Here is a 16,496-nt window from a genome sequence, read left to right as displayed (position 1 = left end):
GTGCCACAGGCTCCTACAAAGCAGTAGCTCTGCACCGTAAGCCATGCTGCCTGTGCACAGGCAGGGGTATCTGCTGTATGGTCCTAAAGATGTGATTTGATGCCTGGCCCCGGCATGTGGCCCTTCACTGAGGTCTCATCCCTCAGTATTCCAGCTGCTTGAGAGCTCTGCAAACGCTTTCCATTCAATCATCCCATAGAAACCATTCCACTGCTCTCATTTTGCTAGGGAGTAATAGAACACAGCAGGCCATAATGACATCAAATTCAATTCGAGGATTCAGCCCAGACCTTCAGTGACCAGCTGCTTCCCTCTTAGTACCCCGTGACAAACTAGGTCTTGCCTCACTGTTGTTCAAACAGTGCCGTCATCAGGTAGGAGACATCTCTACATCTCCCAGGTGGCCTGGCAACATCACCTGTACAAACATTATAGCCCAGAGAAAACAGCCTTGTTTGAACCTTTGAGCCCTGTGGTCCTATGTATAGCAAGAGTCCTGTTGCTACCCTGGGTAATATAAGAAAACAGCTACCATTGGTACCTTCTGGAGTACCTTCTCCCAAATGATGTGCTCACACTCAAGGAAGGACCGTGCCCAGGCTATACATTAACTTTTTATCTCATCACCAAGACAGAAGCCTGTAATCCCAGATTTAAGCCATAACCTCATCCTCCAGCACCTGCAGTGCCTGGGACTACTTGCTGCTGGCCAGTGGGTAAACGCTGGCAGTCCCTTGCTGTTATTGTTTCCAGTTTTGCCTGGTGTAATGCTGTTTTTTCCTCGGGCTTTCCTTAGGGCCAGCAGGCACTGCAGGGTGCACAGAATTTCTGCAAAAGCCCAAAATGAGTTTCAAAAATGAGCTTGAGAAGTTTACTCCCATTTTTCCTCCTGCTTTAACAGTGCAACAGGAAAGAGAATACTGTGGAAACGCTGACCAGGATCATGTTTTGGGCCAAATCCCAGCTTCTTCCCAAAGTATCTGTGATCTTGGCATAGGAGCCTGACAAGGGCTGATGCTTGCTCAGGGCATGCAGCTGGTGCTGCCTGGTGCTGTGCCTGTACAGCTCTGTGCTGCTGCAGCTCCCAGGGAGCGTTTCTGCTTCCTCTTTGGTGCCTAATGGAAGCTCAGGACTCCCCTGACCCCTGAAGAAAAGGCTCCCCATCCAGCAGTGCCTGCCTGAGCTTCACCTGGGGCTGATCAGGGCTGCCTGAGGGGCCAGATTAAATCCCAGCCTACACCCCCCACAAATCAGGGGCTGTCTTCTAGTACTTTTTTCTTCTCTTCTCATGGCAGCATCTGGGGCTGTTATCTCTATTGGGAAGCAGAGAAAGTCTCCTGGATGTGCCAGTGTTCCCAGGACTGCTGTGATAATAGGGCTGACAGTGGTTCCTAACAACTGGTAGTGCCACCCCTCTGATAGGTGTCACCAGCTGAGCTGGTATAAAAGAGAGAGGGGATGTGTGCTATCTGTGGGAAGCTGTTGGTGTGCCAGCTTCTGGCTGCTAGGGCAGACAAGCTGCAGTCTTCACAGTTCCGGTTCAAACATACTTCTGCTGGCAGTGGCTAGTCATGAGCTTATCTCACCGAAACAACAGAGCTGGGAGCCACTTCAGAGCCTCGGAGGAGCATGAACTGGAGGCAGTAGAGAAGAAAGCCTGGGATAATCCTGTTTACAATGGCTCTCCCTCTGCCTCCTTGAAAATTCGAGCCATCTACAAGCCCAAGTCCATCCCGGAGAATCCCTATGAGAACTTTGAGGAGGTGGGGGATCCACTGCCCTATCAGGAGGAGCAGAGTAAAGCTGTGGATGGGAATGCAAGTCCTTTCCTCAAGTGCTGCTTCTACATCTTCAGAGGCATCCGAGGTAAAGATCCGACTTCTCACTAGAAAGGCTTTACTAGTCCTTGGGAAGTGTGATGCTTTATTGGGGGTGTGTGTGAGTGTGGGGATGAAGGTAGAAACCCTGTGTGGCCCAGGAAGCTGCTCAAAATAGACTAGTAGTACTCTAGAGATCATCTTTGGCTGTCCGGGAAGGATCATTCTCATTCCATGTGCCTTGCTGTAGCTCCAGGATCTGTTCTGTTATATTTAGTACAAGGCAGGAGGTGCAGACAGACAGACTTTGTGATGTGCTCAGGATCATGCAGTGAATCTGTTAGCAGAGCTTTGGACAGAACTTAGGTGTCCTGAATCCACAGGAGCCATCACTTTGATGAAACTATTCTGCCTCTATGTGCATTTTCTACTGGCCCCTGTGTTACAGTAACTTCAGAACTGATGTAAATATCCACCAGAGAAAATCTAGCCATGTCAGGGCTGAAATGCAGAGGACAGCAGCCTTGTGTCAAACAAGACTTTGCTTGAAAGAAAGCTGATAGAAAGAGGTGCTAGTTTCCAGCTTAAAAGACAACGGGGAATGAAGTATTATGAAAGCTTATCAAGAGGCAATTAAAAACCTGGGACAAAATTAGGTCTTCTGGAAGGATACAGCCCTGGGCAAGAGCATTTGTTGAACAGTTTCTCAGAAGCAGGGAAGACAAAGCAAGAAAATTTGCAGAAATTATTATTTTCTTGCCAGTCTTTTCTTTCTGACTTGGAAGGCAAGAACTTTTCTCAGAGCTATAACAGTAATGTGAGAGAATAGCAGTATAACTCGGTCCTGAATTTCACATACCCTCTATGATCAATTCTTTCTTACTTGTCATTGTCATTACATCTAACACTTAATTCTTATACAAACCACAGCTGAGGCTTCTGAGGTTTCTCCTGACCAAGAAGCAGTGCTGTGTGGAGGTGGTAGGTAATTACAGATTGCTCAGTGGCAGTGTGCCATTTACTTGTTTTATTCTGATATCCTTTCTTCTAGGCATTGTCTGAGTCTTAGAAAGGAAAAAAAAGAAAATCTATAACATCGAAATATATAATATTTGTGACATGCAAGGGCTGAAATTGGAGCATGCAAATAAAAATACCTGTCAGGACATGGCAGCATATTCTTCTTCTGCGACTGTTTCAGCTGTGTGTCCTGCCAGCAGGGACACCTCACACTAGACCATGTCACTCAAGGCTCTGTCCAGCCTGGCCTAGAACACTGCCAGGGATGGGGCATTCACCACTTCTTCAGACAACCTGTTCCAGTGCCTCACCACCCTCACAGTAAAGAACTGCTTCCCTATATCTAACCTGAACTTACCCTATTTAAGTTTAAACCCATTGCCTCTTGTCCTATCACTACAGTCCCTGATGAAGAGTCCTTCTGGTCCTCCAGGTATAATTTTAGGTAAGTCTCTGAACCAAGTTTTTAAGGATATTTAAATGTCCCTGAATTTAGGTGTTCCTGAGTAACTTCTACTCCCAAAGCAAAGAAAGCCTGTGCCTCTGTTTCCAACATGAGGATAGCAGGGGTTCCCTGCCTCATGAAAAAAGCAAATAAAATCTGTTCAAAGACTGTGATGTAGTCATCTAGACATGAAGGGGGTAACTTAAATGTGACCTAAACAGATGAGTGGGTTGTTTCCCCTACTTTTCTCCCTTGTGAAGATTCCTGTAGACCACATGATACTCTCTCCTGCACATGAGATAATCCTGATCTTCTCCAGGCTCGTTTTTTTGCTGGTCTGGCATGTCCAGAACAGGCTGCTGGAGTGAGGGTGGATGCTGCAATAGCTGAAGGTGCGAAAAGCTGTATAATCTGTTGAGATGCCAAAGAGCTATCGAAAGGATAAGTGTATGTATAATCACATGGACCGCTATTTCACTTTTCATTCTCCAAAGAAAGAAGTGCTTTGTCCTCTGCCAGGGATAACTTCAAACACATGACCTTTCATCATCTTTGATCCTGGCTTGCAGAAAGATGACTCTTCCATACTACCAGGAATGGGCATAAGGGCTGAGCTGTCTAGGAGATGCAAAAATCAACAAAACTATTGGTATTATTGACATGGCTTCCATCACTAGGCTTTTAAGTGCAAGTTCTTTTGCCTTTCAACTTCAGGAGCATTTCAGAAATCACAACAGAAACCCATTACGAAAAGAACAAACAAATGCACTAATGGTATCAGGTGGTTCATCAAACCCAAAATATCTAGGTTCCTTTCAAAGGAAGCATTTCTTTCTTTTTGATCAACCCTGATGATGTTTAATGAGTTGCTTTGACTGTGTGAAGAAATCAGACCACTAGCTGATGTGATTGGCAGAACTCTATTGGAGTCAGCAGAGTTCCATTGATAGACATACTGCAGATAATTCGGCTCCAAATTTTATACTGAAAATATTGAATTGGGCTATTTGAGTCTTATGACCTACAAGAAATCTGCAAGAGTTTTTAGGTAAGCAAGGGACAAATATTTGGGGCCTGATGATTCAATACATGCTAAAGAGACTAATAGCTGTAAAGCTGACATTAGATGTAGTTCTGCTATAAAAGTCCTATCAGAAGGTCAGCTGTTGGCACGTTGGTGACTGAGATGAAATTTTGTGGTTCCAAGAATACTTCTGACAAAGACTGAATTTCTGCAAAGAGTAAGCTGTAAAACAGGCAGGAAAAGATCAGCCCTTAATGAACTCAAACAGAAAACTGGAGGGGGATATAGCAAAATAAAAATAGCCGATGTATTTCAGTTTGTAAGCCCCCAACCTTTTGTTCATGATGGAATGGTTCTTTTTAGGAGTTAACACATTTTTACAGCTCTTAATCAAGTTTTGAAGTGAAAAGTGGTTTTGCCTTGAAAAGTGACAAAAATCCAATTCCCAACAGTGTTCTTTGGGAACAGGACTTCAGCTTCTCACATAGCCTTTGAAAATGGCCATCAAAACTCTCCAATTACTTCTTTACACCCAACAGGTCTGTGGGGCACTACGCTGACAGAGAACACAGCTGAAAACAGAGAGCTTTATGTGAAGACCACACTGCGAGAACTGCTGGTCTATATTGTGTTCTTGATGGACATCTGTCTATGTAAGTAGGTGTCATATCTCACAGGTGTCTTTCCTGTGTGCAGCACGAGGTGAATAATGTGAGGTTTTATTATTAGACTTCATCACTCTGCTGTAGGTGTTATATTTATTGTACACACACTCACTGCATCAAGCTGGTGTGTCATTAACCTACAGAATAGCTGCTGCACACAGAAGTAAAATAACTGATTATTGCTCTAGACCCAATTGATATTGGTTAGGTTTAAGCAGTATTTCCTGATCCACATTATAAGTTCTAGCCATCGACTCCATAGTCCTGGGAGAACCTGGTTCCAGGATCTTTTCTTAGTTTCACAGCAAACATTCAAGACCCAGAGAGTAGCTCTAGAAACTTCCTGGTATCAAAGACACAAGGTTCATAGAGATTTTTACTCTCTGAGACTGGACGGGTGGCTGAGGTGATAAAGCAGATGGCAGCTCACACTGTTGTTCTTGGGTGGATTTAATGCGTCCCTGTACTGAATGTTAATGGACTTTGTGTGGGTAGAACAATGGCCGTTTGCTTTGGGAGGAAGGTTCATTCATTGTCACAAATGAGCACCTGTAGAATGGGACAGCGAAGAGGGTTATATTTCATGGACCCTATGGCAGGAGAGATAGACAGACAATACCAACAAAAGTTATTGTCACAGTCGCCCAGGGAGACAGTTTTTCAGTCATGCTTCCTAAAGAACCAAGAGACACACACAGACGTACGTGTGGTTGCACACTGACTCATCCAGAAGTGGTGGTGGTGAGGGTCTTGAACGTCAGCTGCTTTATTTCCATGGTGTGCTTATAAGAGTAGGACATATTCTTACATTATGGATGTTTTTCTGAAGGAAGGAGCACTGAGGAATTGAAACAACATATTTGTGAAAGTTAGAGTCTGTTCCTGTTTGAGGTTTCTTGGCAGATGAGAACTTACCTAGAGCTTTTCACTTAGGAAAATGGGGTGGTCTCTATACCTTCATGGATTCACATAAGAAATTCAAAATACAGATCATGGATTTTGCTTTGAGAAAGAAAATTTCTCCTACAAATTTTGTTGGAGGACAAAAATCATTACCCAGGATGTTGAGTTGCACCATCCAATGATCCTCTCTTGCTTCTAAACTCTTATAGTCTGTCAATCTGACAGTTTAAATTCTGGAACATGCAACAGATAAGTTCGTAAATCCCTAAGGAAATATAAAGTAATATGATTAGAGTTCCCAAGATTTCTTCATTTGTGCCTTGCACAGCTTACCTTTGATGGTATATATTACACAAAAAGTGAATATATAGATATATTTACATCAGGCTCTGATATAGAGGTATAAGGGAAGACCCTCCTCTTGTCCTTCTCTAACAGTGACATATGGAATGACAAGTTCCAATGCCTATTACTATACCAAAGTGATGTCTGAGCTCTTCCTGCAGACTTCTTCAGATGGCCATGTCTCCTTCCAGTCTATTGGCAGCATGGCTGATTTCTGGGTGGTGAGTACAAATCTGTCTTCAATCTGGTGTCTTATGATAGGCCTGTGTCCGTTTCCATCGGCAATGTTGGGAACAGCATAGTTAACCTGCCTGTAGTTCATGCTTCAGCTGGTCTGACTTATAGATTCCTTATGAAGAAGCTGAATTAAAAATTGCACTGACTTTTATCAAAGAGAATAAAGAGGTGAAAAGATGTCTGGGGTCTAACACATTTCTGTCAACTGTTGAAGGAATAATACGAGCAACAGTGAATGCTGTTGAGATATTGCAACTGCTTATCTCTGACAGTCAGCCAGAAATTGTCACTTATCTTTGTCTTTTTCTGTTGCATTAATAAAGTACAGAGAACTATGTCACTATTGTCTTACCCACACTGCTTCCAGGGCACTGACACATGCCCTTTTGATAATTTACACCTCATGCCAAAGCAGTACCTTGAGATGTGTGCTCACTGAAGTGGAAGTGACAAATAGGCTTGTAAGGGCTCTTGTCTCTTCATTAGCCCAACAAGGTGCAGCAGCAGTATTATAGGCTCTTCCCCCCCCTCCCCCTCCCCCTCCTTAGCATACATCCAGCACAAGCTTCCACTACTTTCTATCTTGGGAGGTGGAGAGGGGTGAGTCAGGTCTCACTATCTCAAGCCCAGGCTAAGAAAACTCCTCTGATGTGTGGGCTCGGAAGTTGGTCTCCTCTCCCTCTCCTGCAGTATGCACAAGGCCCGTTTCTGGATAACCTTTACTGGACAAAGTGGTACAACAACGAATCCCTAGCAGCCCACAGCACCCAGTCATACATCTATTATGAGAACCTGCTGCTGGGTGTCCCGCGCATGCGGCAGTTGAAGGTGAAGAACAATTCCTGTGTGGTCCATGATGACTTCAAGGAGGAAATTTCAGGCTGTTATGATGTGTACTCAGAAGACAAGGAGGAAAGGTTCTCCTTTGGGCTCATCAACGGAACGGCGTAAGTACATCTTCTCTTGCTCAGGATTAGAAAATACAAATTAGTCTCTTCTAGTTCAGATAAGATCTGCTGAGCTGCAGGATGCTAGGGGTGAATTCCTTGCATAAGGCTGGAATTCCCGTGCAGTCAGAGGCAGCAAGTCCTTTTTGTCTCTCACTAAGGCAAAGTGTCTGTTTGAGGAAAAGCAGAGCAGAATGAGTGGTAGAGTGGAATCTGTTGCAAAAGCCATGAAAAATCCAATGGAGAATTAGATAGAAATTGTTGCCTGTTTTTGAGAGGATGAGGATAAATAGAGACCTTTTGGACCAGATCTATCAAATGGATGATGCTATCTGTTCCCCTCCTGGATTTCAGGAGCCAGAGAGAAGGAAGTGCATCTCTTACCTTGAAAACCTATTTCTCTATAATCATGTGACATAGATGAAGTTTCATAACTCTTTGCTTGCTACATGAGTCTTGGCTGTAAACGAGAATTATTCATAAGAAAATACCAGTACAAGCGTGTTCTAAGCAGAGGGTTGTGTGCAGCATGGTAAAAGGCGATACAGCAGATCCTGGGAGTAATCTCCATGCAAACAAGACTGTGGCATAGACAACAAACCTGCAGTGTCCCCCCTCTGTAGTATCACAAGTCATGTTTTGTCACTGCTGGGAAGCAGTAGATCAGAAATGTGACAATAATGAAGAACTGATGTAGGCTTAGATCTGAAATAGGGATTGTTAACTCTTTAGTTAAAAACTGCTCTGTCCTTGAAAGTACAGTCAAATTATGCCTGGCTACAAGGTCATATCCAAGCCTGGAGTGGTGATGCCTTTGCTGATGTCTTGTCTGTTGCAGGTGGAGGTACCATTCTGAAGAGGAGCTGGGTGGCTCATCTCACTGGGGAAGACTAACCAGTTACAGTGGGGGAGGATACTACATAGACCTCAAGTTGACCAGAGAAGAGACTGCTGAAGCCCTGCAAGTCTTGAAGGAAAAATTGTGGCTGGATCGGGGAACACGAGTTGTCTTCATTGATTTCTCTGTGTATAATGCAAATATCAACCTGTTCTGTGTTCTGAGGTAAGCCGAGTCCCACTGAAAATTCTTCTGCCTCTTGCTTCTTCCTCAATGCCACACAAATATTTTAGTGTGGTCCACCAAGGGAGTAGGACTGAGTGGTTTAAGTAGATATTGTATTGATTAGTAAGACTTGGTCTTCCTGACACAACCAGGCACATTTCACCTTTCATCCTTTTCTATCATGGACAGTGAATCAGCAGAGATAAGGCTACATAAACACAAGCACAGTTCTTCCTCTCATGGTTTGGTGGATAGCTCGTGCTCAGGTTTGATGCCTATCAAAATTATCTGAGAGCTTTTATTCCCCAGTTTGGAATCATAATTTTCTTGTCCCCTTCAAGGTTAGTGGTTGAGTTTCCAGCCACTGGTGGTGCCATTCCTTCCTGGCAAATCCGGACAGTCAAGCTGATACGATATGTCAGTGCGTGGGACTTTTTCATTGTTGCCTGTGAAATTGTCTTCTGTGTATTCATCTTCTACTATGTGGTGGAAGAGATTTTGGAGCTGCGTATCCACAAGCTCCAGTACTTTACCAGCATCTGGAACATCCTGGATGTGGTTGTCATTCTGGTGAGAATCCTTGCATGCTTTGTGAGGGGGAGCAATGGCAGTGAGGTGTAAGAGCCAAAATAAGTGTAGAAATGGGAAAACTGGTCTAGATAAGACAAGAGCTGACACGTGTTTTGCTCTACAGCAATATGAACTAGCAGAGTAAGTGGACACATGGTCTTCTATCAGCTGTTTGGAAAAAATCTTTCCATAGAGATGCCTGAGGGGCTGTGAAGTCAAGGGCATCACCTGGCACATTATGAATTTATTTGCATCCCCCACCAGTAGACTGCAGTTGTGAAGTGTGATACAAATGAACTTTGTGATATTCTAATTTCTGTGAAAGGCATAGATACAGTTGTCACTGCAGACTCTTCCTCTTTGCAGCTCTCCATTGTCGCTATTGGGTTTCACGTCTTTCGCACTATTGAAGTGAACAGACTGTTGGGAGAGCTGCTAAAACACCCCAACACCTATGCAGACTTTGAGTTCCTGGCATTCTGGCAGACACAGTACAACAATATGAATGCAGTCAACTTATTCTTTGCCTGGATCAAGGTATTGTGGGGTGTCTGGGAAGTGCTAGGCTTCCAGTGTCAGACCTCTTCCTCTGGATACTTTTGGGGTTGACTCTTCCATCCCTCTGAGTAAATGAGGGTAACAGCTATGTAACAGAGGATTTTCCTTAAAGTCATATGCTCTGTTTTACAGTAATTCCAGACAACTTTTCACATTGCATTCTGAGCACTCTGGAGATAGCAGACAGGGAGATGAGTGCAGAAGTTGTGGTGTAAAAGTGGTTTTAGAAAATGCTGGGTACAATGTAACTTTGTCCATCCTGTATGATTTTAGCACTTTGGAGGATAATCTGGCACGTTTTCCTTTCATGAGGGCCACCCAACAGCTGTAAATGATTCATCTCTTGGCATAGACTGCATTTCAACCAAAGCATCTCAGCATAATGGAAAGCCACACTGTACTTAGGGCTCCTTGTTAGCCTCAAAACCTTTGTCCTTATAGTATTCCCTCTCCATATGTTCCTTTGACACAGGGGACAAAGTCATATGTTTATGATCCCACAGGAAGATGGTGGCACATCTGGGATAAACATTCTGAACACTAAGCCACCATTCCCCTAGCCTGGCTGTCATCTTGGTGCTTGGATGCTGCGGTGAACCTCTTGTCTTAGTAAGCATGCACTCATATGAAAGACTGACCTAGCTCATGGTGTGGTCTATCTCCCTCTTCTTTCTTCTTACAGATATTCAAGTATATTAGCTTTAACAAAACAATGACCCAGCTCTCCTCCACACTGGCACGTTGTGCCAAAGACATCCTGGGCTTTGCCATTATGTTCTTCATTGTCTTCTTTGCCTATGCCCAGCTGGGTTACCTTCTTTTTGGGACACAAGTGGAAAACTTCAGTACCTTTGTTAAATGCATGTAAGTGTAAAAGTTAGAACCACATTTCCATCATTCATGAAAAGAATTTTAGCTGCTTTCCAACTTCTCTCCAAAGTAAAAATCTGCAAATCCGAATGTCAGACACCTGTTGTATCTCACTTCAATAAAGCCACTATAGAGCGTTACAGCTCAATTTCTATTCTGCAGGACCTTCTGTTACCTTCTGATCTGCTGGGGTCAGTAGAATGGTGCTGTCTGCCTGTCACTGAGACCCTGGCAAATTCGCGTTTTTATACACGAGCAGATGGCTTTAGGTCTGGTTAGGTTAAACTTCTCTGTAATCCTGTTGGTAAGAACTAAATAGCTCAAAGCAAGTGTTTTGAGGTAGTTTCAGAGTGTTGGTTTGTTTGTGTTTTGTTTTTGGTTTTGGTTTGTTTCTTTGTTTTTGGTTTTGTTTGATTGGTTGGTTGATTGATTGAGCTTTTTGTCTTATGAACTTGCAAGAGAAGGCTTTCCCTTATAAGGGAAAATTCAGGTTGGTTTTGTTTTGGTTTTACCCCCTGTTTAGAAAAAGAAACCCATGCTTTGGACAACCATGGAAACCATGTTTTACTTTCCAGCCATATTTTGACCTACCCATATCAGCTCACTTCACCCCTGAAATACTATGGGTACATTTGACACACCAGTCACACTGAGTGACTTAGACCCTCCTCTGGCTTTCATCTGTGACCAGGTGGACTGCATACAGGTTCTGGGTTCACCTCAGGACTGTCTAAGGATGTAGGATAAAAGTATGTGCCTTTGGGTGACCTTGTGCTCTTTCTCTCCTCCAGTTTCACCCAGTTTCGGATCATTCTTGGTGATTTTGACTACAATTCCATTGACAATGCCAACAGGGTCCTTGGACCTATTTACTTCGTCACCTATGTGTTCTTTGTTTTCTTTGTGCTCCTGGTAAGCAAGAAAGCCCTTGCTGCCCCTGTACTGACAGCAGTGTTTGAGAGACCCCTCCTGACAATCCCTGAATTAGGCACAGTGCAAATTCTTACATAGAAAGGAAGTTTCTGTTATGATAGCTTTGCAGTGCAAATAGACCAAAGTAGACAAAGATCCCATCATTGCAATTGGGGATTTGATGATCAGGGTGATTAAGGGTCAAATTCACATCCTTTAAGGTGAAGACTAAAACTGACTGGAATATCATTGGTATTCCAGTCAGTGGTATTCCAAGCAGCAGCTGAATTCAAGGGGATCAGTACAGCTGCTCTATAGCAGGCAGTGAACAAAGCATGAGGGACAGTCTCTGGCTTCCTAGGCAATGGATGCAGAGGGATGCTCATAATGACTAGGTTAAACTCCCAGTGCCAGGAATCCAATGTAACCTAAGATATTGCAGGAAAGGCTACCAAAGATGGTATTTAAACTGGGAACAAATGTACCTCCATCCACTGCTTTAACTGCAAGGACCTCCTCCCCAGTGAGAAAGTACTGCATGGCTGAAGTGGGCCTTCCCTTCACCCACTTTATCTTGTCCAAGGGATACCACTTGTGGAAACAACTCCTTGTTTAACTAAGTCCTGCATATCTCTTGCTGCTTCAGCTGCTGAGGCAGGCAAAATGTCTCATGCTTTTTCATCTCTCTTCTTCCCCTTTTTCTAGAACATGTTTCTGGCCATCATCAATGACACCTACTCGGAAGTCAAAGAGGAGCTTTCGAGCCAGAAGGATGAGCTGCAGCTCTCAGACATTTTGAAGCAGGTGATGAACAGTGAAAGCTGTGCTACTTTCTGGCTAAATCCTGAAGCATTTTCTGGAAGTCCCTCACCTCCATGGAATTCACTAGAAACAGTGGTTTCCATCTCCAAATCCACCTTTTTGGTGCACACAGGAGTCACAGTTCCTTTCTGAGATAAATCAGGCTCCAGATCCTTTGGTAATGGGCAGATGAGAAAGCAGAGGTTTGATGAATTCTGTTACTTCAGTATGCTGGCAATGTTTCTTAAAGACTTTTCTTCCCTATCTTGGGAAGAAATCCCTATCTTGTTTAGAGACTATCTTGTCTCTAGACAAAGCTCTTTTGATCCTTGATAGAGTGAATAAAATGGCAGGTCCTGTTTTGCTAAGCTGGGCATGTTACAGTGGTGCAAATCTGGTGGGTTACATATGGATTTCCAATAAGCAAATTCTAGAAAAGGTCCTGAAAGGTCACAACTCTCTGTGCTGTGGGACCAATATTCTACAAAGAATAGTATTTGAGACATTGTCTTAAAGAGCTGGTGACAGGGAGATCAGATAAAGGGAGAATAGGGAGGAGAAAGGCAGAGAGCAAGCTTTGTCATGGAGTCCCTGGCTACCATGTTGGCACCACATTGAAAGTGTGATCCTAGTTTAGAGATGGGGCTCATTCAGCAGTGTTGTATTTTTGCTTCTGGAAAGCTTAGAATCTCCCTGTATCACTCAGAATCTGCTCACCATGTTGGATTGTCTGCTCTGCCCTATTTTTTACTGTTCTGCCTGCATGATTCTGTGTCTGTTCGCACCTTTGGTAACAGAGCTACAACCGAACACTTATGAGGTTGAAGCTGAAGAAGGAACAGATTTCCGATGTGCAGAAAGCACTGCAGAATGGAACGAAAGAACTAGACTTTGAAGACTTCAAGAACAGCTTGAAGGAGTAAGTGAATCAGCTTGAGGGATGTCTGCTTAGCCCTTTCTCGTGCTAATACAGGCAATTTAAATTCTCTGGTTTTCAAGACCGGGAGAGCTAAGATCTGGGTGATGTAGGACTCAAAAATATAGTTGTCTTCCCTCACATGTTTAATACTCTGTTCTAGATAGGTTTGCATTACTATCTCTTTCCTATTTGGAAGGCTTAGGTTTGCCACTGGCAGGAGGAAACACCACACTGATTTCAAAAACGGTGCTCCCATACTGTTAGAGCTTAACAATGTAATTCAGTGCTTTGAGCTTTCTCTATTTTTTTTTGCAGACTGGGCCATGCAGACCATGAGATCACAGCAGCCTTCTCCCGGTTCGACAAGGATGGCAACCTCATCCTTGATGAAGAGGAACAGCAGCAGATGAAGCACGACCTAGAAGCAAAAAGGGTAAAAAAAGGGGCAAGGAAAGAAACACTATTTGGTAGAGATCACTCCAAAGTGGCCTTGGGAATCTTTGGGTTTATGGTAGAAACTAAGCAAACAACTCAAATACAGCCCCAGCTCTGCCTGGTAGCAGCTGAGTTTATCACTGCCTGTGAAGCTCTGTTATTCACAGTGAAGCTTGCACAGAGCTAGTATCCAGCTTTGCAGGAGTTTCTTTATCTTCTAGGTTGCTCTGAATACAGAGATTAAAAATTTTGGGAAATCCTATGGTGACAACAACCTGGATGAGAATCTGACCTGCATGGAAGCAAGGGATAACCACGTCAATAAGGCCAGCTGGGTCTCCAAGCAAGAGTTCCAAGTGTATGTTTGTGCTGGTGGTAATTCAATCCCTCTGCAATGAGGGGTCTGATTCTTTGCTGCTTCCTTTCCTGATGTAACTGTTTGCATTGGTGCTGAGCAGTTTCAATATGATCTTGTCCTTTCTTATCTTGCACACGTGTAAATGAGCAGGTCAGGAGAGAACTGAGACAGTTCTGGCAATGTGATTTGCTTGTTTGCATAGAAGACTGAGTCAAGAAATTTTGCTTTTTGCCTCTTGAATAACCTCTGCAGCCACCAGCCAGCCGCAGACAATATGCTGTCATGTTTCAGGTCAGAAGGTAGCCCAGGAAGCTGGGTCAGGGGAAGTTGATACCTCTACAGAAGGTCCTGTGGGAATATATATCCTTGATTTATAGCCTAGTTGGCCTTCATCATTCAGGTCTTGAGAATAACACTTGGCTGTTTCTTCCACAGGAGGAACATGGCATAAATATAGCACAGAGAATCAGGAGAACCTGATTCTGCTACTGAGAAACACAGAGCAATACACACAGGGGTATCAAAGGAGAGGCCTGTGTAATATTTAATAATGGGGTTATACTGTGGCTGGACAGAGATCCAGACTGGTTGGAATCCATTCTAAACAGAACTACTAATTACAGATAAACACACAGTATAGAGGGAGTTATGTCTTCAGGGGGTATGAATCAATTATCTGATGTAGAGCATTCACTCCTCTTTGAGGTCTGATCCATTATCTGTGAGATGTATGCAGCAAATCTTACTGTTCATTACAATAAAAAACTTGCAAATGATCTTCATGTCTCCCTCAGACTCCTGCAACGCGTGCTATGGCTGGAACAGTCCATAAACAGCATTGGCTCCAAGACTGATGCAGTGGTGAGCAAGCTCAATGTTCTGGAGAGAAACAAGCTGATGAGAAAGGACCTGCTGGGGAAACCACTGGATGTTACCAAGGTTGGTAGCCCTCCACCATGCACTTGAACCAGCTTCAGGACAGGTGACCAGCTCTGTTGTGTGAAAGGGCTTGGTATTATTTTTGCTTTCCCAATCCTCATTAACATAAGACAGAAAGGGTTGGACAGGGTCTGCATTTTGCATGATCAAGCCTTTCCTGTTCAAGCAAAGTGATACAAAGCCTCTTGTTTTCATGTTCCCCCAGTTAGTCATGGAACCTTTCAGTACACTTTCTAGCTCCTTCGAGGCCAAGCTCATTTCTGTGGCAGTCAATGCAATTCACTTGTCTTCAGTTACTTTGTACCTGCTTATCCTCAGGCATAAAGCAAGATAAATAACTATACTGTCCTTCCCAAAAACAGTAGCTCATGACAGTGTTGTGGACTGTGATCTTAACATCTTGCCTGTGGATTATTTATCACACATGATGGAGGAGATTGTTAGCGGTGTACCATAGCATCTCATTACAGAATTGTGACTTTTGCCAAAGACTGCCTAGTCGAGACAACCAGATATTTTGGGTCTTCAGCTTTAAAATCCAAGGCAGCAAGACATGTGGGAGCCATGTCATTATTTTGTGTTTTTATGGCTTCAATAATGAGAACACACAAACAGCACAAAGTGACCTAGCTGAGTCAGAAAGAAGCCTCTCTTTTGCAAAGTAGTCTTGTGATCTCTTCCCATCTGAAAGAGTGTTTTTTTCTGGTGGGGGGGGGGGTTCCTACTTCTCATGGGAACATGCCTGAAAGCTTATTTGAGTGCTTCATATTTGCTTTACCACAGCATTTCTGTGGAGATTCTCATAGAGGATGAAAAGGGATGAATATTTCCTTGTTTGTTTAATGCCTGAATGTGCACTCATCAGTGTATTGCAGCAAACAGTATATTGGATCTTTAATAGACAGGCAGGCTTGCACTAATTTCTGGAAGAAAGTGGGAAGATATTTAAGTATCATGTGCACTTTGTCTCTCTTCTGGAGTGCTGCTAGACTTCTTGGTAGATTACCGACATTGCAGGTCACTCTTTCTTCTGGTTCACAGGAGGAAGAACCCAGTCAGGAAGAGCCGCTCCCCCAGAGCCTAGACCAACTAGGGAAAGAAGCAGCGGAAGGCTGGGGGATGGAACATATATGGGGAAACAACCTGAGTGGCGAATCTTACCAAAAAGGGGTCTATCCCGTCTTGCCCAGATCAAGTGTGCTGGAGTCTCAGGTGCCCAAGAACAGCCAGCCACAGTCAGCTGTGCTCTTCTAGCAAAAAGGCCAGTGCTCTCAGTCTGGCTGATACAGTAGGAAGTCACTGTCAGTTGTTCCCCACTGTTAGAATAATCCAGACAGCTGGACACAGACAGCAGTGTTGCCAGAAACTGGTGATGTGTAAAATCAGGGATGCTCTTTTTTCAGTGTAATGGTGTACAATGCCACAGAGCTAGAACTGCTGCCTCTCTCCACCCCCTGTATCTCTGGAGTAGGTGGAAATTTGGAACCAAGTGATGTATTAAGTTTCTGCCTCTGAATAGGCCAACACAAAGCCTTTTATCTATCCTTTCCTGAAAAGTAGAAACCCCAGAACTCTGAACATCTGTGTCCAGAGTGGCACCCTGCAACTTGTTCCCAAAACACACACAATTGTCTGCAGGACAAAAATGTGGTTATCATGTAAACAAAG

General features: G+C 43.8%; 1 protein-coding gene across 1 annotated transcript in view; it reads left to right on the top strand.

Moving 5' to 3' along the window:
- Positions 1-1,571: 1,571 nt before the first annotated feature.
- Positions 1,572-16,496, top strand: part of PKD2L1 (polycystin 2 like 1, transient receptor potential cation channel) — a gene marked incomplete at its 5' end in the record, with an annotated part of 45,657 nt that continues 30,732 nt past the window's right edge. Inside the window, 14 exons of the mRNA XM_080620470.1 lie at positions 1,572-1,866; positions 4,846-4,959; positions 6,313-6,440; positions 7,147-7,403; positions 8,242-8,466; positions 8,808-9,036; positions 9,403-9,573; positions 10,277-10,458; positions 11,256-11,376; positions 12,082-12,180; positions 12,975-13,096; positions 13,412-13,529; positions 13,753-13,889; positions 14,684-14,828. Of these exons, the coding sequence (XP_080476596.1) occupies positions 1,572-1,866; positions 4,846-4,959; positions 6,313-6,440; positions 7,147-7,403; positions 8,242-8,466; positions 8,808-9,036; positions 9,403-9,573; positions 10,277-10,458; positions 11,256-11,376; positions 12,082-12,180; positions 12,975-13,096; positions 13,412-13,529; positions 13,753-13,889; positions 14,684-14,828 (2,343 nt within the window). The remainder of the gene's footprint in view (positions 1,867-4,845; positions 4,960-6,312; positions 6,441-7,146; positions 7,404-8,241; positions 8,467-8,807; positions 9,037-9,402; positions 9,574-10,276; positions 10,459-11,255; positions 11,377-12,081; positions 12,181-12,974; positions 13,097-13,411; positions 13,530-13,752; positions 13,890-14,683; positions 14,829-16,496) is intronic.

Source organism: Psittacula echo (assembly GCF_963264785.1).
Source record: "Psittacula echo genome assembly, chromosome: 6".
NCBI classification, from domain to species: Eukaryota; Metazoa; Chordata; class Aves; order Psittaciformes; family Psittacidae; genus Psittacula; species Psittacula echo.
The sequence above is the reverse complement of the archived record's forward strand: the minus strand, read 5'-3'. Positions and strand labels throughout refer to the sequence as shown.